This window comes from Aotus nancymaae, unplaced genomic scaffold (assembly GCF_030222135.1).
Source record: "Aotus nancymaae isolate 86718 unplaced genomic scaffold, 86718_ANA_hifiasm-v0.15.2.pri h1tg000016l, whole genome shotgun sequence".
Lineage (NCBI taxonomy): Eukaryota > Metazoa > Chordata > Mammalia > Primates > Aotidae > Aotus > Aotus nancymaae.
The window spans coordinates 84,042,827-84,068,986 of record NW_026988428.1 but is presented as its reverse complement, the minus strand read 5'-3'; the positions used below and the strand labels follow the sequence as shown (position 1 = coordinate 84,068,986).

At 35.3% G+C, this 26,160-nt stretch overlaps 1 protein-coding gene across 4 annotated transcripts in view; it reads right to left on the bottom strand.

Moving 5' to 3' along the window:
• PDE3A (phosphodiesterase 3A) overlaps positions 1–26,160 on the bottom strand; it is a 320,464-nt gene that overhangs the window by 43,642 nt on the left and 250,662 nt on the right. For all 4 annotated transcript variants that reach the window (XM_012447662.3, XM_064377771.1, XM_012447663.3 and 1 more), the window contains exons 3-9: positions 24,971–25,228; positions 22,622–22,776; positions 17,571–17,686; positions 9,196–9,415; positions 5,234–5,319; positions 3,936–4,090; positions 2,097–2,234 (exon numbers count right to left, since the gene is read on the bottom strand). In XM_012447662.3, the coding sequence (XP_012303085.2) occupies positions 2,097–2,234; positions 3,936–4,090; positions 5,234–5,319; positions 9,196–9,415; positions 17,571–17,686; positions 22,622–22,776; positions 24,971–25,228 (1,128 nt within the window). The remainder of the gene's footprint in view (positions 1–2,096; positions 2,235–3,935; positions 4,091–5,233; positions 5,320–9,195; positions 9,416–17,570; positions 17,687–22,621; positions 22,777–24,970; positions 25,229–26,160) is intronic.

Sequence of the window (26,160 nt, the reverse complement as noted above, 5' to 3'; positions counted from 1 at the left end):
GCAATAACTCAAGGTGTTTTATGCAAATCTGAGAAGCAACTGAATGAATGTAAAAAGCCTGGGCTTCTGATATGGATAAATCTACTTTTCAATCCTGGGTTGAATATTTAATATATGACTTTAGAAGAGTAGCATATTCTCTTTTTAAGTCTTAGTTTCTTCTTCTGTAAAATAATATTTTAAAAACCCTGCACTAAAGTCACGGTGAAGATTAAGTTTTCTAGACTCTGTGAAACATACATCAAATATAAAACAAAATGAGCTATGTCTCTCCATACCAGGGAACACACTCCCTAGTAAAAAACAGAAAGAAGAAAGAAAGAGAGAGAGAGAGAGAAAGAAAGAAAGAAAGAAAGAAAAGAAAGAAAGGAAAGAAAGAAAGAAAGAAAGAAAGAAAGAAGAAAGAAAGAAAGAAAGAAAGAAAGAAGAAAGAAAAGAAAGAAAGAAAGAAAGAAGAAGAAGAAGAAGAAAGAAAGAGAGAGAGAGAGAGAGAGAGAGAGAGAAAGAAAGAAAGAAAGAAAGAAAGAAAGAAAGAAAGAAAGAAAGAAAGAAAGAAAGAAAGAAAGAAAGGCAGGTGGCAGGGCGGGGGGAATGCTTCCTGGCTCATTGCCACATCTTGTGGTACCTTTATAGGCTTATTTCCAGGAAAGATCACTCCCTCAAAGTTGCAGTTTGTCATGAGTTTCAGAAAAAGATAACACAATCTCCCAGGGGGTTCCCTAAGGTATGAGGCAAAGGTGAATTGGACAGAAGAGCTACCCTTAAATCTGTCCTTAAGATGAGCTAGTATAAGAGACATTGCTTAGCACCGAGAATAAAGGAAAGGAAGAAGAACAGGACCCTCAACTCCTAATAAAGTGCAAGGGCTGCCATTATATTCCTCTACATGGTCATGGACAGAATATAGTCTAGCAGAGGCAATAGTTGAATATTATACAGACTTTGTAAGAATTTTGTGTCTCATATTCCATCAGTAATGACAGCCATATGTGCTTGTAGAATTAAACACTAGAAGAAACACCTGTTAACTTTTCCCTTCAGTTTTCACAGATCAGGATCCTCACTCCAAACAAAGTTCCACATTCAGACACATGTTGAGTGATCCAAAGAAAGCTCATCTCTGATGCACTGCATAGAAATCAGCATTTCAGTGATTTCTCTTTTAGTGTTTTGCTGAGAAGTGTTAGTGGCGCCAATAAATCTGGGTTGGGTCCTGAATTCTTTTCTAAGTCTTATATTCACAGGTTTGGTGGTCCTTACTATCTCTGCTCTGATATTTATTCAAATTTATAAGAATACACCTAAAACATGAAGATAAGCTGGTATGTATTATCGCACCATCCTCCTTGTTTAATTAGGGTGTGTATTTTGATAAGTATTCCACAGTACAGCAAATCCATCACTTTGTTTTGTGGTTTAAAATAAACATTTTCAAATTCTTAATTTCTATATGTTTTCTTTCTTCTTCAGCAAAACAAATAATTACCTATGTGAAAAGCCTTGAAAGTAGTCTGGCCTAAAGAAAACAATACTTAAAGGCTGATTAGGCAGCAACAGTATTATTCTTTATTTCTTGTCATAAATAAAGGAGTTTGTGATTTTCAAATACAGAGAACTCTATTTGATGTGTTTCTCAAAGCAGTAGGACGAAACACATTTTGGCACATCTTATCTTTGATAAGGTTTAAGCTTCATAATATTCCAAAATTTTTAAAATGTCATTGAAAATTATTTCAGACAGTAAGTTAGTATTTCTAAATAGGCAATTTTCTTCTTTCAGGGGCTAGTGTCAGATTTTCTTTTGCTTAATTCTATGAATCCTAGATGGTTTGTCCCGTGTTTATATAGCTCTATCCCCTCCTACTTTGTCTTAAAAAATATATAGTATTTTAATTGCAGAATATGACATTCGACTCACTTGAGGTTCCGGTTTCTTTGGTTAAGCCACCACCAAGAAATCTACAGAATGTTGTGTTCTAAAACTTCCTTTCTCCACACAACACCTATCCACAAGTGTCAAGAATTTACAGAGCTTTAAGTAACCAAGGAATTGTTTTTCCTATATTTAAATTAGTATGAATGAATGCATTTCTTACCTGACTAAGAATACGGCCACATTTTCTTCCTATATTTTCCACTAAATCAAAAATTGGAAAATTCCAAGCATTTAGCTGCTCCATAATTGAGTCCAGGTTATCCATGACAAGAGGTTCGGGAGCAAGAATTGGTTTGTCCTGTAATGTTTAAGATTAAAATACTTAAACAGCATGTACTTTTTCTACAGGGCAATTTGTGCTTTGCTAAATTCAACAAATACTGTGGCTATTGGAAATAAATAACTTAAAACTCCAAGGTGAATGAGTGTTCTTTACTAAAAAAAGGTCAAGATGAACAAGACATTGACCCCAAAGTGAGGAGGAAAGGAACTAATGCTGTTTCAGATATGAATTTTTCACTATTAAGTGCTTGCCTATCACTGGTTCATATATACTCTAGCAAAAACATGGATGTTTCTTCTATAAGTTAGTATAACTGCTTTGGATCTACTGTAAGGTTCTTAAAGTTTTAAAGACTTCAAAATATTCTGAAATTACAAGTAAATTTATATCTCTACATAATTATGTAAATTTTTCTGAGATGAGAGCTCCTTCCTTAAACTCTCAAAAAAAATTCATGAGTAGGAGGATTTAATCACTCTTATTATTATTGTTTATATTAATGCTTCAAAATGGACATTAATCCTATAGAATAACAACTGCCACATTTTTCAGGGATTTTAATTTATTTCATGTGATCTACCATTTCATGAGAAACAGGCACTATGTAAATGTAAAGGCTTTTTATAACATGGTCCCAAATGAGGACACTCTTAAGAGCACATTTGCCAAAAAAAAAAATTAAGAAGAAAAGAAAGATAATGAGGATAAGGAAACATGTAAATTATTTTACCTGACAATCCATCTGACTTAGAAATACAAACAGTAAACACAGTAAAAGAAAAATGATAATAGCAGCCAATGATGACCACTTGAGAGTCAACAATTTTCTAGCATTTGCCACCTCCTTAAAATGAAGCTCACTCAAATGTATGCTTTCATCCTCCTTAAATGGATCTCTTTAAACATACAGAATACTTCATCATTAAGGGATATTTTACTAGGTGGCTGGTGTCAATATATGCCTGACTTAAATATAACAAGAAAAACACATATTGGTTCATGTTCTAAGTCAAGGAGGTGCTAGAGAAAACCAGCAGAAGCCCTAAGACAATGACTATCTTCTTCCCTCCTTTCCTTCATCTTTCTTTCTTTATAAAGTGTTGTTTTAATGAATGATTTTGTCCTATATTTACTTTTCAATTGGGTTAATAAATATCTGTAATCATTGTATAATTATAAATACTTAAGCTTTTAATCACCAGATAATAGAACCATTAAAAGACTGATAATGCTTGAAAAGAGGAAAACATATATTGATATGTATGGGAAGGGCTATAATACATGTGTAATCTGGATGAAATACATCTATAAATATGTTTCAGAGATTCATTTCTTTTTTTCTTTTTTTTTTGAGATGGAGTCTTACTCTGTTGCCCAGTATAGACTGCAGTGGCATGACCTCAGCTCACTGCAACCTCCACCTCCCAGGTTCAAGTGATTCTCCTGCCTGATGCTCCTGAGTAGCTGGGATTACAGGTGCCTGCCACCATGTCTGACTACGTTTTTTGTATTTTTAGTAGAAATGGGGTTTTACAATGTTGGCCAGCCTATTCTCAAACTCCTGACCTCAATAATCTGCCCGCCCCGGCCTCCCAAAGTGTTGGGATTACAGGCGTAAGCCACCATGCAAGGCCTCAAAGATTCACTTCTAAGCCAATATCTGTAACAGAAGCTGATTTCTCAAGTAAATGAATGAGTTAAGTGATATAGGACTACCAGAAACATCATGGTGTCAGGAGCATAGGTGCTGCAAGCTGATGCTTTCCTCAAAGGCTCTCTCAGGCACTCTGTCTCATCTTCATTCTGTACAATGTCACTGCCGTCACTGTTGTTATTGGTTTCATAATCAGAGGTAATTTGAGCAGTGTCATCTACAATTAAAAGAGAACAACTTATTACGAGATCTACAATGGGGAAAGGGGGCTCATTCAAGCAAACTTTGCTAAGATGCATATGGTAAATAGAATGTTTAGGGAAATACTGCTTTCATGAGCTTACAATCCAAGAATAATATATAATAATATATAATCCTGTATGATTATAGGGTGGAGAAAAGCACACATCTGTTAACAAAGTAAAACAGATGGAAATTATAATCTGTAATCTACATGGCATTCAATAATTCCTCAATAATATTTTTTAGATCAACAGTTCATACCTTTAACAAATCCTATGACTTTATGTTTCCTTTTTCTCTGTTTCTCTCCCTAAACATTAAACCACTGAGTAACTGACTATAACACTTACTGTAGAATGGGCATGCAAGGTGGAAGACATTGAGTTGACACACCCAGGAGTAAAGTGCTCTGTAGAGCAGAGTGATGGCATATGCTTAAGGGCAAGGGAAATCCTATGTATCCAATCCCATTTCTTAGAATACTGTGCTTCCTTCTTATCTGTCCCACTTCACTGTCGCCATTTCAGTCAGCAGTAAACTGTGCTAACTAAAAGACCGATCAGTAAACACCCAGTCTGAAGTCTATGTTCTCTGAGCTCCTATGCTGTTTCTCATAGCTGAGTAAGGTGCCTGAAGGAGGTTTATTGAGTGTTTGCTATGTTTTGGGAACCACTTAAAGCACTTCCAATGTCAGAAGTAGCAAGATAAAATAACATTGCTATATAGTTCTATGTATTATATAAAATGGCCTCTTGTGTTTTAAAAATATACACATGTATAACTGTATAAAAACGTTTTGGAAAGCTCTGCACCCAAACTTTACCCATGATTAACTCCAGAGAGTAGGATTATAGATGACTTTAGTTTTCTCCCTTGTCCTTTTCAATCTGTAATTTTAAAAATCAGGCTGGGCACAATGGCTCATGCCTGTAATCCTAGGAGTGGCTGAGGTGAAAGTATCACTTGAGCCCAGGAGTTTAAGACCAACCTGGACAACACTGTGAGACCCTGTCCCCCAGTGCCCCCCTACAAATCAGAAATGTAGGTCACTTTTGATCAGGAAAAAAACATAAAGCAGTTTCCATTTTGGGCAACAGGATCCCAAACAATGAATTACCTGTTCTACTTGGTGTCCGAGTGGCTGCCCCACTTCTCTCCAGGGGCCCATCAGCAGGATTCCCTTGGGAATATGGTCTGCCACAGCTAAAAAATATTGGAAGAGCTGTAGGTATATCCTGCTCTTTTCAAAAAGTCATAGGCACATACCGTCTAAGTGTACATTAAGGTAAACAACAATAATAAAATATTTCTACCTTCTACTTATTTGTTTTGTAAAAATATTCATTTTGTTTGATACACAAATGCTGATATGCAATATACTACTTTCTTTTTTTGTGAGAGAGTAATAAATACAAAGGATTAGAAACTTCATCTGATTCTCATTCTCCTCCTCCTTTACCTAGATCATATTTGAGGTGAAAGTGGTGTAAAATTTTGTTAGATTATTTAGAGAATACTTGGATAGGCTGCTACCTACTTATAGTACCAATTTTGCAGGTGTTGACCTATATTGGACAACAGTATCTTCCCCAACAAAATACCTTGTGCCTGCTTAAAAGCCTCATTATGGGCCAGGCACAGTGGCTCATGCCTGTAATCCCAGCACTTTGGGAGGCCGAGGCAGGCAGATCACTTGAGGTCAGGAGTTTGAGACAAGCCTGGCCAACATCGTGAAATCCAGTCTCTACTAAAAATACAAAAATTAGCCAAGCAGGGTGGCGAACACCTGCAATCCCAGCTACTCAGGAGGCTGAGGCAGGAGACTCGCTTGAACCTGGGAATTGGAGGCTGCGGTGAGTGATCATACCACTGCATTCCAGCCTGGGCAACAGAGTGAGACGCCACCTCAAAAAAAGAAAGCCGGCCGGGCGCGGTGGCTCAAGCCTGTAATCCCAGCACTTTGGGAGGCCGAGGCGGGTGGATCACAAGGTCGAGAGATCGAGACCATCCTGGTCAACATTGTGAAACCCCGTCTCTATTAATACAAAAAAATTAGCTGGGCACGGTGGCGCGTGCCTGTAATCCCAGCTACTCAGGAGGCTGAGGCAGGAGAATTGCCTGAACCCAGGAGGCGGAGGTTGCGGTGAGCCGAGATCGCGCCATTGCACTCCAGCCTGGGTAACAAGAGCGAGACTCCGTCTCAAAAAAAAAAAAAAAAAAAAAAAAAAAAAAAAGAAAGCCTCATTATTAGATCTATTTCTTTGGGTTATGATATTTTTATGTCTAAACAGACCTTTAAGAAAAGACAACATAGATTGAAATAGAATGATAATATATGAATTTTATGTTTTGCTACAAAATAAAAATGGAATTATTTTTCAGATTGATCAGTTACGGTTAAGGCTCTAAGGAAATGAACAAAAGAGAGGTGCATTTTGAGGAAGAGCAAATGTATGACTGACTACACTGACTACATGGGATGCTGGTTGAGAGAAACAGGCCATGAGGCACTGTGGACCACCAAGAAAAACAAAGATAAGAGAGGTAAGCAATGCCCTCTAACAGAGGGTGTTGGAGGAATGAAGTTTGACTGTTTTAAAAATTAAACAGTAACCCCATACATGGCCTAGCAGAGGCCATAAACTGGCTCTTCCCTCTTCTATCTTGTTTAAAGACTTCATGATTAGATGTTGATTCTGCATTTTGCTGCTGGGGTCTTTCCATCTGACTAATATTACAAAGGGTCTCAGAGGATTTTTTTTGTTTGTTATTTAACCACAGATTACCCACTCTAAAATGAAAAAAGTAGTGATAGCTTATTGTTCAATATCTTAAATACCTCATCATTTTTTCCTGAATTGTGCTTGTGTGTGCACTAAGAGAAAAGCATTTTCCAGCTAGATAGTATCTACATACTAAGTAACTTTACTTTTCAACCCTTAAGTGTAAACAGAAAAACATTACATGTAAAATATTTCTAATTATTAAATCTGTCAGTATGGCTTAGAGAATAAAAAGAAAATGAGAGGACAAAAAGGAAAAAGAAAGTAGATACAATTGGTAGACTTACATTCTCAGAAGTAGAGTTTATTAGCCTTAAAATTTTTCATTGCAAAATAATACCTAAAAGAACCATTTAAATTAGTACTTCAAATATGCCAGCTCTCATGCCAGAAAAATAGCTTGTCGCACAGACCTTACAGCAGCCAAGAGACTGGGATTCGTTGCCAAACTCTTCAAGTTCAGCAGGGGAAACCACAACAATTAGTCGTGTGTTTCTGGACCTCTCTGTGCCTACATGGGTGGCTGCCTTTAAGGCAATAATAAAACCTGGTTTGAATTATAGATTTATAAAGCACAAACAAATAAAACACACACTACTGGATTTATAAACATTACTGAACAAGTAGACAGTAAAATCCCCTTGTTTTTCTCTGAAACCTGTTTTATAAAAATCCCATTTCATTCTACCTGCTAAGAATATATATATATATATATATATATATATATATAACACTATGATGAAAAGAGCTACTGAGTGGTAGAGCTTTTCTGAACATCTCTCTCCTTTCTTTAGGGGACATATTTCCCAAAAGTCTGGAACCCACAGTGGGAGATTCTCGCTAAAAATGATGAACACAGATGTCCTTGATGAAGATTACTCCACGGGGCTTCATCTTGGCTCAGGGCGCATATAATAAAACAATGCTTCTTAATTGTGTTCTGCCAAACATTAGACATGGGCAACTATTGGGTGTTAACCTAAAGAAACTGGTTCTGTGGTCAAATAAATTCAGAAAACATCAAATGAAACAAACAACAACAACAACAAAAATAAAGAGAAATTCTTTTAACAGAACTTCCAAGAACTTTTAATAAAGCCATATGTGTTATGAATCTCTAAGAGTAAAGTATGATATATCTTCTCAATATTTTACTATAGAACTTGCTTTTTTGTGGAAAAGAGATGAGATTAATATCCCACAGAAATCATTTTATTAAAAACAACTCATAGAGGGCAGCAGAATAACTTTTGCATAGTAGAATAACTTTGGCTCTGGGCAAACAAATGAAAATAATTTCTTATTTAAAATTGTCTAAAGAAAGGAAGTAAAAACAGAAATTATAAACAACATTTATTTAATTTACAGAGCTTCTGACTAAAAAATATAAAAATGAAAATTGTGAGGCTTAATAATAGTTGCTATTTGTTAAAATTGAATATATTGATAAAACCTGGGTCTATGAAGTAATATTTGATACTAGAACACCGACATGTTACTCATTTATTCAAATAGTTATCCTTATTAACCTCAGAAATGAAATACTATTTTATTCAAGGTAGTCTCATAGTACCTAGAAAAACACCCAACTGTTTTTCTACTTAAATAATACCATAATGCTTTCAGATAAATTATTCAAGCTCTTACTTAAGAACAATAAAAATACATTAAGCAGTAAGAAGAGATAATTCTTTCTTAGTGACAATCTTGGGAAAATAATTACTCCAGCCATTTTTCCTTAACCCATGTGATAGATAACACTCTGTAATTTTGTTTCAACATGATAGAATAGCACATACAATTGCTTAAATTGCATTCAGAGAACTATGTGACTCCAGCCATCCTGTGCAATGTATTATCCACACATTTTAAAATTGTAAAAATGGGAAATGCAAACCTAAGATTAAATATGGCTAATATCAATGTAACATGTTCGAAGAACAGGTACAAACATTACAACGAAATGAAGAATTATAACAGAATACTTGATATCATTTTTAGTTACTTTTTTTCTATATTCTCCATCAGGAAACAGACAACATATACAGCTAATAATCGTGTATCCTCTCTAAAGATTAGCTGTATGAACTGCATGGATTCTAATCTTTGTTAATGGAAAATTACTAAAACGTAAGTTTTTATTGTAGCCTATTCAACAGAAATCACATTATCCCATTCTTGGTTGTCAACGACTTTGGCAAACCTACCCCAAGCTTTGTGGGCTGGTGGTAGGTATTTCTAGGGGAAAACTATCAATGGTTTTATTATTAAACTTCAGTTCATAAAAAATCCTTACCTGCTACATATAACAGGTGGAGTCAGGATTTGAGGGGATAGGTCGGGGGCACTCTGAGTGTAAGTTAAGGCCCTGTGCGAACCTAGGCTTTGTTTGGCAGTTGTGTCAGCAGATTCTGGAAACTGCTCTGCAGAAATTTTGCTGACTAGGCTGCTGGCAGGAGTTCCTTGGAGAGGTGAGGAGCAGGGCGATGAAAGAGGTGAAGTTTTAGCGAGGGCACCTGAGAAAGAATGAGAGTTAAGTAACTAAACAAATGTCTTTAAAATGCAAAATTGCAACTGATGAATTTCACCTGGACCCTTAAAAACTCAATAACCACCACATGCCTGCTCAGGTCACCAGGCTGGCCTCCTCCACATACCAACTGTGTGGTTGGGGTGCCTTCACAGCATTAAATGGGAGGAATGAATCATCATAAAAAAATCAGTGGCAATGTTGGCACATACAGCCAAAGCCTTGGTGTCCTGGAGTAACTTGAGGACAGAAGAATATTATTTTGTCCTCCAATTTTTGTTTCTTCTTGTCATTCTGACATGGAAATAATAGTTAAAATTTTCTCATGTGTTTACTTTCTCTTAGGTTGTGAAGGTTTTAGCAGGAACAGGATCTGCTATTGTTTTAAACATTAACCAGTATCTGGGGCAGAGTTCACCAGGCATCAGATGCTTAAAATATGTAAATAAAGAAGATGCATTACTGAGAGGAAATTAATGTTCTTAACCATTCGCAGTTTCAGTGAAGCAAGACCTTTTGGTGCGAAAGAGTGTTTTGATCAAATAATTTTTGAAGAAAACATTTTAAAATGTAATATAATCCATTTCAGGTCAAACAATAGTCCTAAAGCCTCCATTTCAAGTGTGGGTATTTGTGCCAAACCGTCTGTATTTACTCTAGATTGTGAGAATTTTACAGGACACTGGCTTAGATTTCAAAGTGTAGCTGTTGGAAGACATGGACAATGCCTTTTGAAGTTACTCTCTCCCAGCCACAGAGAAGGCACCCTGCACTTAAAATGGAAAAAAGGAGAGAAATAACTTCTGGCCAACAACCTGCTTACAGGTTTTCTTGATTTTATGGCTGAACAATGTACTGTGGGGCAAATGAAACGAAATTATTAAAAGCCATTCTCTGTTTCTCACCACTTAGGAAAATTTATAGCCATCCACCTTCACATCATGGAATTATGTGTGTGGGTAGCTGGCAGCTGGCTTTCAGCAAAGTTTGCTTCCAGGGTCTAGCTTCCTCAAAAGTTTGAATTGTCACACCAAAGGTTTTCTGGTCCACTGAAAAGAATATTAAAGTTGCTGAGAGATTTTGTGTGAGTGTGTGTAATTTTCTTTTTACTTTCTTGTTGGCACTGTTATTTTTGTTGTAGTTGTTAAAGATGAGAAATCTCACTCTCCCCTTGCTTCAGTGTGAAGAGCAACAACCCCTGTACTTCTTTCCAACACATCTATTGTTAATTCCTAATCAGCAGCTCAAACCCCTCCCAGCCTTTCTACTAAGCAAATGAAACCACTTAGACCCAGACAAGTTAAAAAACCCTCCCAGAGTCACAGTACTAGTACATGGGAGAATATAGAGTAAACACAGCTATTCTTAGTAAAATGTGGTTTAGAAACCAGTACCTTTATCAGAGATTACCCAAGGGGAAAGTAAAACTCATGACCTATTAGGCAGCATTTGCATTGCTCCTTATGTCATGACTTATGGTTTTTATTTCAATTTCTACTTCTCTTAAAAAAACTTACTTTTCCAAAGATAACGACAATCCTTCACATTACATAGTCTCCCGAGCCAAAAAAAAAAGAGTTCACAAAGGTTTTAACTCAGAATTTCCCAGACAATGTATCATTATGTGAAGTGTTTGCTGTGAATTATTTAATGGTTGTAAATTTTTTAAAAAAAGAAATATTTCATTTGGAAACTCTAGAATAAACTCAATTTTTAATGTTATCTCTAACAGTTTATAATTAGATTTTCTCATTATAATTTTATAAAATAAAGGAAATCTAGTTTTCAAACTCAAAATCCCTTCCCATTTCTCTACTGCTATGATATTCACAAATATTACTACACATATATGGGTACTGTGATGTAAAGGTTGAAAAGGATTGGTGTAATTCTGACTAGTTTTTGGATTTAGACAGGGACTCCAGATAATGTTAGAAAGGCACTGTAACTGTTAAGGAGCTGAATCCTAGTATGATGTGGCAGACTGTTTACCAAAGCATCTGTATTGGAATCTCAGTGATTTATTCATTCAACAAGTAGTTATTGTGAGTCTTGCTCCATGGGTGGAGTAGGGTATAAAATAAAATCCCTGCTCTAATGGAGCTCCCACTTTTTAAGGAGAGACAGAAACTAAAAAATAAAAGTTAATAAAAAAGAAAGAAAAGAAAAATTAACGAATTCAAGTGACAGGAAGAAAACAATGCATAGGGTAGAAGGCAGAGAACAACAGAAATGCTCTTTAGATAAGATAGTCTGGGAAGGCCTCTCTGGCTGGGAAGGGTTGGGGGTGGGTACAGTTTGAATGGGGGCCTCATGAAATAAGCAAGACATGTAGAGAAGTATCTGGGGAAAGCGTGTTCAGGAAAGAGGGACATGGAGGGGGTGGAGTCAGAGGAGCAGTCAGAAGGTCAGTGACTGGCAGCTTAGCAAAAAAGAAAAAGGGGCAGGGGATGTGGTCAGAGAGGTTGCTGGGCAAGTCTGGTTAGGGTTGGGTAGGCCCCGGGCAAAGTTTCATTATTAGGCTGGTGCAAAAGTAATTGTGGTTTTTTTCAATAAAAAGTAATTGCTGTGTCATAAGAAAAAGAGATTCCTGATAGACACTGTGTTAGGCAATTCCTTAGTTATTCTGATAGTAAACTGCAAGTTTGGGGACAGTTTTCTACACAATTTTTTTAATAGACCAATAGTTCAAAGCCCATGAGAACATTGTCCATTTCTGTCTTGACACCATGTATTTTCTGAAGACAGTTTATGAGAATAATTTTTTTCATTGCTAAGTTTTAGTAGCTGCCAGCTGACGCCTCATATACATGCAATTCACTTTCAAACACAAATTTTAAAATTCACACACCATTAGAGTTCTTGGAACTCATGGATTAACTAAATTTAAACAAACAAGCAGATTTTAAGATACCAAATGTACTGGCTGGGATGAAATTTAAAATAAATCTGTAACAGAGAAGCTCTTCTGTAGTATTAGCCTACATATTTTGAACACTATTAAAAGCATAATTCAGCCAGGCACGTTGGCTCAAACCTGTTATCTCAGCACTTTGGGAGGCTGAGGTGGGCAGATGATCTGATATTAAGGAGTTTGAGACTAGCCTGGCCAACATGGTGAAACCTCGTCTCTACTAAAAATACAAAAATTAGCCAGGCGTGGTGGCCCATGCCTGTATTCCCAGCTACTCGGGAGGCTGAGGCAGAAGAATTGCTTGAACCTAGCAGGTAAAGTTTCTGTTAGCCGAGATGGCACCACCGCTATACTCCAGGCTGGGTGAAGCACAACTTTTGGCAACAAACCTGAGAAGCAGGGATATCTTTATTCTGCAGGTGAGAAGCTAAAGCTATTAAAGTTCTTTTTTTTCCAAAGCCAAACCATCCCAGTGTGCATTATCATAGTTTACTTAAAGTTTAAAAAAACAGGAAGAATTAGGATGTGCATGCATATTTACATGTATTGGTCTTCAAAAAGATAGGGAGATAAATGCAGATAATAACCAAATTTTTTTATAGAATGTATAAATTATAAATAATGATTTCCGTTATAGGAAGAGGACCATCGAAGGAATTGGGAGGAATAACCTTTGGAAATCTTTAAAAACAAATTTTCTAAAAAGGTTTCGATGTAATCATGTCTAAAGTTAGAGGGATGACTGTTAGAACCTTTGAAAGTCTCATCTAATTTTATATCGCACACTCACACATTTACATACACACAAGTGAAGGGATTCAGATAAACATGTATTCTCTCAAATATATTAATGTTTCTCTTCATTTTATATTTGGGTAATTTTAGTAGATTCCAGGAAGAAGACATAGCTCATGAAATATAAATTTTTGAATGATTCAAACTGTCCTAATGTGAAATACTTAAAATCAAAACATTTAAAAACAAAAAATTAAAAATACAATTTTAAAAATAAAGTCTAAAATGCCAACTCCTTTGAGTAATTCTGCCTTTAATTCCTTGTTCCTGAGAGCATGAGAAAATGTGTGTCAAGACACAAGGAATTTTGGGCAATCAAAGAGAGAAAATAAACAATACTGCAGGGGAATTATTTAAGTGAATCCATCTGTTTTGTGCTATAAAACTCTCTCAGTTTAATTTTAATTGAACAAAAAAGGAACCAGCTTGTCTGATAAAGATATCTCTTTTTTCCATGCCCAAATGAAAATGGTCAGCCCGAATATTTTTCCAAAATAGAAATTGCATCTAAAAGAATGCCAAAGAAAAAGAGTCCCAATACCATAGTTGAAGTTCTCTATCATTTCAAATTTTGTATAGGAAAAACAGAGTCTAGATTATAGGTGTAGAGATACCTGCTGTCACTGCAATGGGCAGCCAAACTTGCAAGAATCTGGGAAAGGACTACTGCAAATAAAGTTAACTGTAAATTCAAGGAGTTTTAAAAGCAGAATAATATCGTGGTAGCTCCACAATGTCAGTGACTCATACTAGAAGAGCAAAATTGAAAACACAAATTATGTTTGAACCTCCTGCTTTTAAGCTTTAATTAAAGGAGTCCTATGTGATTTCATTTATTTTATATTAGTAACTGAATAATAATTTGTGTTTCAGCTATTTAAAATTAACATTGATTGACTGAACTAGAGGACACACTGTTTACTTGATTTGCGCAAAGAATAAATTTCATTAGTCCTCTCTGGAAACAGAGTATTTATCTTTCAGTATGTCTCTTCTGACTTCATACTTGCTTCCTCTTCATCTCATTGCCTATTGCTTACCATGTTTCCTCAGACTCCTCACATTTCATTTGATTCCATTTGCTTACACTCTTTGCCACAAGGGGGCTCTTCCAGCTTCTTTCCTGGTTTATGAAAAACCAGGATGCATCACAGTCAACTGCATCAAACATGTCAAAACCACTTAGCTCCATCAAGCCAAACAGGGAAGCAAGGATTTTAAAGTAGAAGCTCCCATCTCATTAGGAAGAGTTGCTATCTCTTTTCAGCCCCGATTATTGATAGATGTTTTTGTTTCTTTTGGCAGACCTTCAGGAATTTAATTAGTTGGATTCGGCATGCCTGGGATATAGGTTATTTTATAAACATTTAGCTGTGCTGTGACAGCTGTCTAAAGATGCCACAATGCAAAAGCCCCTCCAAAATGATCATGATGAAAATACCTTATGCACCTGATGGCAACAATGGACAGGGGCTCTTGCTATGCTTGTGGCTCTAATTCCCATCATCTGTCTGTGTAGTATCTTATGTGAACATTCCTTTCCTTTTACACTTTGCTCTTTTTTCTAGAATCTGTCATACAAACTGGGGAGCAGGACACAGGAATATAAGGCTGTTCCATCATTTGCTCTGTTATTTCCTGTGTGTGCTCTAACCATAATTTTCACCTTCTTGATCTTACCATGTTGGTTATTCACTAATTTTTATGTTACTACTTAACTGAAGAAAGAGGGTGAGAAAACCAAACCCTCCTATTATCTTGTACCCAGCCAAGTACAGAACCCAAAATATCCTAATTTTAAATTATGACAATTTGTCATCCTCACTTTTTTCTAGTTTGAAATCATTAGGATAAAGAAAGTATTCAGGATTAATCATATGACCTAGAGAAAGCAAGTTACTTAACCTTCTTTTTCCTCAATTTCCTCATCTAAACCCCCTTTCTGAGCTACACACAGATTTACAACACTTAAATTTATGTCATCTCTTGAATTACATATTATGACTGTCTGAAATTTTAGTTCTGTCCTTAAAAAATCTTGTAAAAACTATTCACAAATCTGGAAATACTATTATTTATGAATTTAATGTTTGTTTGGATTGACCCATGGTTTTCAGATTTAACATTTTTATTAGATCTCAAACTTTCTATTATTCTTCTTTCTAGAATATATCCATTATAAATTCCTTTAGTAAAGATTTGGCAGGTGGTAATGTTTTGACTTCTTTCAAATTGACTTTAGTTCACTCGTATTCTTGTAAGATGAATCTGCCAGGCACAAAATTTTAGGCTATCATATTGTTTCAGAACTTTGAAGAAAATATTCTACTGTGTTCTGTGTCCCAGTATTTCTGATAATTCTGCTTTCAGCCTGACTGCTTTTCCTGAAAAGGAAATTTGTCTTTTCTCTGGTAGACTTTAGGATTTGTGTGTGTGTGTGTGTGTGTGTGTGTGTGTGTGTGTGTGTGTGTGTGTGTGTGTATCTTTGGTGTTATATAGTTTCACTATTTTGTATCTACGTGTGAGTTTCTTTCCATTTACTAGGCTCCTCCTAAGTATTTCATGTCTTCCATCTGCTACTAAAACTATGATTACATATATTATGTATATTAGACTTTGTAATTTTTCTGTATCTCTTAAAATCTATTATAGTTTCCCATCTTCATCTGTGTTGCATTCTGGATAATTTCTTCAAATCTTTCTCTATGCAGTTTGCTAATTCTCTCTTCAGTAGTCTACTATGCTATTTAATAGTTCCTTACCTACATTTCCAAAAGGTATATTTAACTGCTCTGCAGTTATGTCTTTTCTCATGGCTGTTATTTTTCCTTAAATGTGTAAATTTTTAAATTGAATTTCAATTTAAATATTTTGACCCTCTTACTGATCTAGAAAGTTGTTTGTTTCTGTTAAATCAAACTCATGGTGTTTCTTTGTGCAATTAGTGATCCTGGTTGTAAGCTCCATGTTTGAATATGATCTGATAAAATCTCATGGCCCTTAATTGATGATGCTTTCCTTCCAAAATTATCTGCTTGTATTTTTATAGGGAGCCAAGTTGTCCTACACACTTAAAACCACCTTAGTGTGCCTTTATCTCAGGTTTAATGTGGAATTCTCAAATGCAGTTTCTCCACCTTGTTGGAGTCCCAGATGATTCTCCTTATTATTGAGCTAATCTGCATTTGTCCTCAGGGATATCTCAATTTAAGTATTCACCTACATTATTCTACATTGCCTGGCCCTGGTGAAAGCTGAATTTTATTAGCAGGTCGTTAATGACTTCTAAAAGTGATAAAATTTGATGAACATTTCTAAAGAGCAGAGAGGACCAGATTAGTTGTTGGAAAACCAGATTACCTTAATGGTTTCTTTCACTGATGTAATTCCAATAAAATGGTACAAAAAAAGCTATCAAGGTAAAGCACACAATTCTGAGGGACTAGGTTCTCATGAAGAAGAGAATCTCAGAAAGGTGAGCCAAAATCCTGCAAATTGTTTTTCCCTTCAAAGCATTATTTACTGACTATTGGCATGGAGTAAGAAGTGGAGGATCCAGACAGAGAGGTGCAGCTATTTGGGAGGCAGCCAACAGAGCTTTTAGCAATGTCATGAGGCTGATGACATAAAAATTGGAGTTTGGGGTTGCCATGGCAGCCAGAATTTGAATGTTTCATATCTCAGTGGGAAGTAGGCAGTTTTCCTTTTAACCATTTGATGAACCCTTAAACTGCTAAAGGCAGTAGATTAATCAGGAAGTTTCTGAAAAAAATCATTGATGTTTTCTGTAATACTGAGAAGTGAAACTGTGAAGTTAGATTCCAAAAAGGAAAGATCAGAGGAAATACCTCAGGTTCTTAATTGGGCTTCTAAGGAGAAAGGCAATTAAGAGATAGAATCTGACAAAAACTCCTATTATAGTTTTGGGTGAGTACAGACCCTGAACACATGAGGTTAATCTTCCCCCATATCATTTCATCTTCCTATCTAAAGCTTTATTACTCTTAATTTTTGATATCTAAATTCCTTATCATAGCTCATATGTAGTAAATGAAACACTTCCTTGAACTTATAAATATTATACTCCTGAAAAGTAATTTTAATAGACACTAAAAATAAAATTGGAATTTCTATTATGAGATGATGCTTCCAGAGATTATCCTTGACAGTAAAAGTGATTTCCTATGCATCTAATTAGTTCACGATAGAAAATTTTGTACAACAACTGTGAAGGAATCTGTATCATCACATAGGTGGAAATTTAAATAACTAATTGGTTATTGAGGCTTTTAAAAATAACTAATTGATTATTAGAACAGGCAAACCAAACATATCTGAATATAGGAGACCCTCAGAATATTTCAACACTTAAGGTCTGGTTTACTCTATGACTCCACACTCACAGTAACCCTTCTCCAGTTAAGTTACTTACCTGGTCGACTTTGCTTTTTAGCCTTTACATGGTTAGCTGCAGAAACAGCATAGGACGAAGTGAAGGATCTGCTTTTGGTGAGGGTCATCATCCCTGGATTATTCCAAGAATCAGGACTAACAGCACCATAAACACAGGATTAAAAGAAAATTCAAGAAATTATTCCTCAGTTATTGGGCCAATCTTGCCAGAATCCAAACATCATTTCTGTAATAGACTTGCCAATCTGAGTGTTGGTTCAAGTTCAGTGACAGAACCACTGTACTTCCCAATGATGAAACAGATTACGTAAAAACAATCTCTGTTGCAGGGATATAGCAGTTACTCATCAAGCATGCTGGGTTAACAAAAAGGAAAGATAACTTTCTTATTTTCCTATTAATAATAATTAAGCACCTTCTCACTGTACTCTAAAATTATGTTCCTCGCAGATTTTCTAAAAGAGACCTGCAGAATAAGGTTAAGATGCAGGCGAATTTACATAAACTGTAAGTGTCATAATGCTTAATTCAGTACTCTATTATTTTTGGTGCATCTGTATTCAAAAACTGACCACAAAATCATTCAAAAATAATGGGTTTTTTGCAGTATTTCCTTATGAAGGAAATGGTTAACAGCAGATCTTTAGCTTACGATTTCTCTTTACTGGTGATAACCTAGGAAAAAAAAGTGATGATCCATTCAAATTCCCTTATAAAAAGGGAATATTTTTTCATATTGAAAAAATACTTTATCATATTTTTTCAAGGGAATTTGTTAAAAGGGACATGCTAATAATGGAGTTGATGATATGTACCAGGAGAAAGATAATGGAGAATCTTCATCTAGCAAATGCTTTGACCAGGATGTACTTGGTCTGCCTAGGTTGCTTATTGTAAATAAATGTGGAATGAATATTAACAGATTCATGGAAGGTTGAGTTAGAGAATGTTATGTAAGTCATGCAATTAATGGGATATAAATTTTGGAGGTATTCCAAGACAAAATTTCTCTGTATGTGTTGCTCAAAATTTACATATTGAATCTGAAATAGACTCCGTACTAATTTGGGAGAAAAGGAATTTAGAAAGTTGCATTGACAATCTTGGACTGCTCCAAGGGAAAAGTGCTTAGTCTGTGTTTTGCTAACACCTGTGTCCTTTCAAGAACTAGTAAATTTGGTACTGGGTACATTCTATAATTTATACAAATATGATTTGACAATTTGATCTTTTGCCAATCTTAGATTGGCAATGTAAGCAGGATGTGCCTCCTCTGTCTGGGTGGCTTACTGTAAATAAACCTGAAATTGATAGAATTATGGGCTCATGGATGCATGGAGATTGCCATATAAGCTGTATAATTAAGAGGATATAATTTGGAGAGGTTCCAGAGCTAAAATGGTTCCCTCTGTGCAAGTAATATTATGTATGCATTGCTTAAAACCCTGCATGCTAAATCCAAACCAGAACATGTGGAATAAAGGGACTTTCAGGGAATTGCACTAACAGACATCTCAAAGGAAAGAAAGCTAAGCATGTGTCTTGCTATTGTCTGTATCCTTTGATTACTAGTAAATTCGGCAATAGGTAAGATCTGTAATTTGAGTTGAGGTCAATTTGACGCTCTAACACTTGTTATCTCATTTTTTTTTTTTCCATCTTAGAAAGGTTTTTCTTCAACTATTGACCAATGTAGCTTAAAACTTAATCTTTTCTACTTACTTCTTACAGCAGTTTTCCATATGTGAGGACATTTGAAATGTGGTATGACCTTCAGCAATTATACAATGCAATTAAGTGAGGCACAAAAATATTTGTTTGACATCCTTTTCAGAAAGCACTTCCTAGGTATTTCACAAGTTCTTGGCATTTAGGAAATAATGAAATGAAAGAAACTTTGAATCTGAAACAGAGAACTACACTGACTATTTTCTGGTGGTGTTGGTCCCTTTTAATTCATTTTGCTGGACTGATTAACTGAAAAGATTTACTGTGAAGAAATATTATGTAATGTATCTGTGGCCTCAATGTTTGCAGTTCTCAATACGTTATACAGTGAATAGGTTATTACTTTTACTTTTCTAAGTAGACTTTTAAAAGACAATGCCTAATATTATTCAGAAAGATATATTATGAAGGCTAGCTAATAGTAAATTGTTCAAATAAAAACATTTAAAATGTGTTCATTTTAAAGTTTGCAAAATATGTTAGAATATCTTTAATGAATGCGAATTTAATGAACTCAAGATAAATAACATCCTAGTCACATCCCATTAATACAGTAAATATTAATTGTATTTTACTATTAATAAAACAATAAGTCAATGTATTATATTCTGTATCAATGCATTATAGTTTACAGGTGCTTTCATATATTGCTTTGTGAGACCCTCACGATAGTTTTCAGCTTTTCGTTGGCCCTTATTTCCTGATTCTGGTTTAGATTTCATGAATATGAAATAATTTGGATCCTGTAAAGGAGAACAGCTTAGAAACGCCTTTACATGGTTTCTTCATGCTGGCACAGCAGAGGAAAATTGTGTATGTGCTTGTGATGGAAGATCTCAATCCTCTTCCCAAAGGTGGTCTTTTGCTCTTATTATCCCCTTATGACTCCATTCTAAGTCCTTAAAGTCTGATCAGGTAACAGTCTCTTTTGCTAAAGTTACAGCTTTCTTTTTGCCTAGATACACAGGCAGGGGTCAATTGCAAGGTCAACTTGGAATGATTTAGAGTCTGATTTATTTCAGCTTTTGCTATTTCTCTAAAGCCTATTTTGTAAGCACCTACTTGTATTCTTCCATCTAATTTAACCCTTCCAATTATGTCATAGTTCCCCTTTTTCCTAATGGCTCCTTGTGGTTGGGTACAGAGATTCTGGCAGGTTAATGACTTGCTCCTAACAACATAATACATTTCTGAGTGCTAAGACCAAGACCCTTCAAATTCTCAGTCCAGTGTCCTTTCTACCAGACTGTATTTAAAATTACCCAGTAGTAAATTATCCAATTGTATATGTAAAGGGATATAAGTTGTGTTTCTAATTTTTATTTCTCATTCTTGTTATTCTTTTGATCAATGACATCCTCAAAGAGACCCAATAAATGAACAGATATGGAAAGGAATAAATAAATGGGCTAAAAGGGAAGAAATTTCAGGGCTAAAACTCAAAGGAGGGTTTTAACTTTGGTTTATAATCAAGCCAAAACTAGTTGTATTTAGTCGTGGTACTAGTACCACTTATTAATAAATGGTTTTCCCTTAAAGGGATCAAATTCTACTCAGAATGAATTTCCTTTCTTCACAATGATGAAGAAATTATATTGCTTTCAGATTTTACATCAGAATTTTTCACAGGACAGTGAGATTATGAGATAATATATTAGGCAGTGATGAAAACATATACCCAGGCAAGATACCTATGAGTATTTTTAGGATGAGAGAATGAGAATGGATGGGATCATATGATATTCCTTATCTCTATTGTAAATATTTGGATATATCCATTTTACAAAGAAGAATGACAATATCCTTGGGCGTTAAGTTCTTAAAAGTTCTTGGAACTTTTTTCCTTGTCATGATTTCAATTTAAACTCTCAAGTTCATTTAACTGACTAAGAGAAGAAACAAAGAGGGGAAATAAGATTTGACTAGAATTAACAAAGAATAACAGAAAGAAAGAAGACATTTGAGAAAACATGAGTAGATTTTTGATAGAGTCATTCTGTGATAAGGAAATCATGAAGCATTACCTATACTATGAAAGGAAATTTAGCAAGGTGCATTGGCAAAATAGGCACTCTAATGATACACACTGAAAACATAATTAATTTTATTAAGCAATATTTAACTATAATACTATTAATATTTATCAGTATTTACTGCTGTAGAAATTGTCAATGATCAATATTTTTAGAGAAAAATATTACCATTGACTTCTGTTTCAAACTTCAGAAAATGTTCATGAAACACTGCATAATCTCTTCTTGTATTGCTTACAAGTTTTACAAAAGTCCCGGTAATAGGATGGAGTGGAATTATACTGACATATAAAATATATAATGGCATTTGAGTTTGCTTCCAATTCTATAGGTTTATTAGAATACAAATATTAATGTGGAAGAAACCAATTAAAAATTTTTAATCAAAAAGGCAAGAAAAGTCAGCAGTCATTAAATTCTTATAATCTGAAATATTTCTATTAGACTCAGTATGTTGGTTTATTTATATCCCAGGCTAAGATCAGGAGAAAATTACTTCTGTTATTGCTATCATGTAATATGACATAGATGTAGATATTTTTCATTCATTAGGTCATTGATAAAACTGGTATATGTGTTTCTAAAACCTGTAATCATATGGTAAATGTTCTCACAAATAATGAATTTGAATAAAGTATAAGTATAATATTTTTATTCTAAATAGAAATGGACCCAGTATCTCCCTCTAAATGCAGTTTCCTTGGCTATTTTCTTCAAAATTCTTTTTAGATATTAATATAATCTTTTCTTTAGTTTTGATAATGCTAGCTTTTAAGTTGCTTTGAAAAATTAGAATTAATATCCTCAGGGAAGTTTAAATGATCAAATGTTTGAACATATCTAGGTGTTCTTAGTATGACCTACTTTTGATCTGCTCTTTTGTCTTTTGTCCGAAGCTAAGGCAGCTGGTCTTGTGGGAGGCTAAGGACTGGGCTAGGGGCATCTCATATCAATTGCAAATGTCAAGTTAGATGCTTTTGATTTAAGGGTCTCAATATGAATCTCAATGTAGATAAAATTAGCCTACATTTATCCTGGGCTTAACCTTTCTCATCTAAGGTCACAATGGCAGCGATCAGCTCAGGTCATTCTTTCCACTTATATTTAAGGCCACACAACAGACGTTAAGCCTGATTATCTGATGTTAACCCCTGTACAGCTCTGCATTTAAACCACGCACCCTTTCCATTTTCAAAGCTGACCTCCAACCAAATGTAATTGGTTGGCCTTCCTTCTCCTGTAATTTATAACTCATTTTTGGCAAGTAACTTCTCTAAGAGACATTAAACCAGCGAGAGCCATATGTCACCTGGATGAAGGTGCTTCCTGCAGTTTGATGCTGGTGCTGCGGTCTCTCCGTACTGGTGCAGGCTCCAAGGTGGGTAGACCTGTGGCTGAGGTGGTGGTGGTCCAAGTGGAAGAAACTCGTCTCAACAAGCCAGGGGGCAAACTCCTTCTCAGGCGCTAGGAGAGAGACTTAACTTCATTACCAAGCTTATTTTATATTTCTTAATTTGTATGCAATATCATAGAAGGAAATGAGCTTTTAATGATAAGTTAATTGATTCAATTATATTGGTTGAATACCACCTATCTAAAATTTGGGTGCTCAGAAATTTAATAAAAGACTCTGGATAAAATGAATGCATATAAAAATAACATTTGGGGGTATTTTTTTCAATGCTTATACAAATATGTGATTACCTCTGAGATAATTTTGTAGTTATATTTATTCAACAGGATTTACGTATCTATTACATTACTTGTTATGAGAAGCTTTTCCTCAAAAGTCACTTGTTTGGGGGCATGGATTAATTTATATCATGCACCATAGTCTACACCCCAAGTATACTGACTATATTATCTTCATTTACAAATGAAAGGAGCTAAGTGTAAGAATGTAAGTCTTTCATAAAACGTACCACTTCTCTTATGATTAATGTAACTTAGACATCAGAGATATGAATAGTGTCAACTCCTCTTAATAGGAGACCCTGCTGGTCAACCTACTTTTCCCCTTCTTATTTCATCTCCCAAATATCCTAAGCAGGATATGTAGCATCATCTGTACTGAGGCAAAAGTCTGGCATCACTAGGATGAGCACCAATACTCTAAAGCAGGTCTAGACCTTAAAAGTTAAACTGGGCTGGGCGTGGTGGCTCACACCTGTAATCCCAGTACTTTGGGAGGCTGAGTCGGGTGGATTGCTTTAGGTCAGGAGTTCGAGACCAGCCTGGCCAACATGCAGTGAGCTGAAGTTGCGCCACTGCACTCCAGCCTAGGCAACAGAGGAGACTCCATTTCAAAAAAAAAAAAAAGTTAAACTGAAGGTATTTTTTCTACAACTTCACCAACAGTCATAATAGACAGAACCACAACCCGCTTTTGTTTGTGGCTAATCACTCCTAATAAACCAACCGCACAGGTGTAGTTCACAAAGACATTCTGCTCTTCTGAAGAAGGTAAAAAATTTTGAGAAGTGAATTCTATGTCACCTTGGGATTTAAGAATAGCTCTGATACTAAATAGTTTCCAGTATCTCTTAAAGATCTGAATGTGCATCTTAGAAGGTAATTCAGTTGGAAGAGAAAAAGTCAAACACTCTTAAATACCAGCTTTCTGGCCTTAAATCTGTCACTGAACTCAGGTCTGAAGGAACCAGTTAATCTCTCTCTCCATTTGAGACCTGAAGGAACCAGTTAATCTCTCGCTCCATTTGAGACCTGAAGGAACCAGTTAATCTCTCTCTCCATTTCCTTACTGTCATATTATACTTAGGTATATCTATATCAGGGAATTGCACATTAGACAGAAACTATGTAAATATGTAATTGATAAAGTTATGAAGATCACATTCCTGAGGGACTTACAACAGCAGAAACACAGATGTTACTGACTACCAACTCATAAAGGACAGCTGCTTCTTTACTAAATAAGTGACTATGCTGAATATACCAGAGTCCAATGACACTTTGATTTTTTTAGCCTTTAATATGCCTTATTTTTAATCTATATTGAGATCTAAAATGGGTGAGGATCCTCTTACAATTGGCTTTTGTAATACTCATACCATATATATATAAATAATACATTTGTGTAATTTCCTTTTTACATATAAATTATGAATTTATAGAAATCACTAAGGACATCTTTTACTTTAAATAATCTATAATTGACTAAAACTGTTCTGGGTTCAAACGTGGTTGTGTATTGGAAAGTCAAGAGAATATTTTGAAGTATATCATTCAAGAAAATAAGAGTAAAGGAACCTTCAGTTTTAGGAGCCAATGGATTTTAAACAGAATCTGCACTAGAAAGGAGCAAGGATTTCTGCCTTTTTGGTTTTTTTGTTGTGGCAATATCCTTACCATCTTAGAAAAGAGCCTGGCATATAGAAAATTTTTTGCAAGTAACATGAAAGATTAAATAAAAGAACTAACATAAAAAGATAAATTTTTTATGTATAGAAAACTATCAAGTATAATGACAGAGTCTTTATGTTAAAATATTTATTACTTTTGTCACCATGATCAACACATCTTGCCTGAGTCACTGATACGAATTTGCAGGTGGAGTTGGGGTGACAGGAAGGAGACCTAAAAGACATTTTTTTAAAAAACGGTTTAACCCTTTAAGGAGTATGTCATTATTACCTACCTTTGGAATAGCAAGCTTGTCTTTTTCAGAGCTCTCTTCAGAGTCAGAACAGGTATAGTTTTCACTGAGGGAAGTGACGGGATTCACTCTGGGCTTGTGAATGGCCTGGAAGGTGAGCTGTGTGCTGAGCAAGTTGCTCACGGCTCTCAAGGATGTGCACACATTTGGTGGAAGAGAAGGGTCTGCCAGGAGGTCGGTAATGAGGCCATGGGCCTCGCCCATCACGGCTATATCCACAGTAATACTGGTTCCCGAAGACTGAGACACAAACCAAGAAGAGATCAGATAAGAAAAGGCCTGAATCTGAAGGCATAAAGCATTAAGTTGGACTTTTTCACTAAGAAATGAATTGGGCTGGTTCTTTAGGATTTCAGTACAGTGAAATTTAAACCACCTATTTCAAATTCTGCTAAAATGTGCCCTAGCTGTCATCCTTTTTTGCATTTGTGGCACGTTTTTTAATGCTAGAACTTGGGGAGGGGTCAAGCATATTTGAAGAGATTAAAAAGATGAACGCTAGTTTTTAAAAGGCAAAAACTTTCAGAAAGCTGGGGAAAAAAATGTCATATCACTCCTTATGAAGAACTCAACATTTTACATGTATGTTCTTTAGGAATTTCATTCCAAAAGTAACATTAATGTACCATAAAATCGTATTTTTAGTAATATTTTAATGTGATACTTGAGCCTGGTGTTTATTCAATGAATAGTTTTCCTAATAGTAGATATTCAACAAATGTTATTAGAGATAGACACACACACACAAATCCATTTGTGTGCCAGTTCACACTATTCTTCCTGTTGTTCGTAAGAATAAAAATTTCAGTTCTGGGATTCTGTGGTACATCTGTCATAGTCTGCCAAACTCCCTATCAGAGCAGAGTCATTCCTCTGTCCCCACAGCACAGAATATAGAGGCCAGGAAAATACATAAAAATAAATGAAATAAACTCCAAAGAGATAAAAAAAAGTATAAAGTTGTAAGATTAAAAAAAATATGAGGGACTATTTTATAATCTTGAAATTAAAACCTTTAAAAAGAATATGAATTCATAAACTGCCAAGGATATTCTCAATGGATCTCACTAAATCAAGATATAAACTTCTGCATAAGAAAATACACCATAAGCAAAGAAAAAAACAGTCTGTGAGAAAATGTTTGTCACACAGAGAAGATAAAACATATCCAA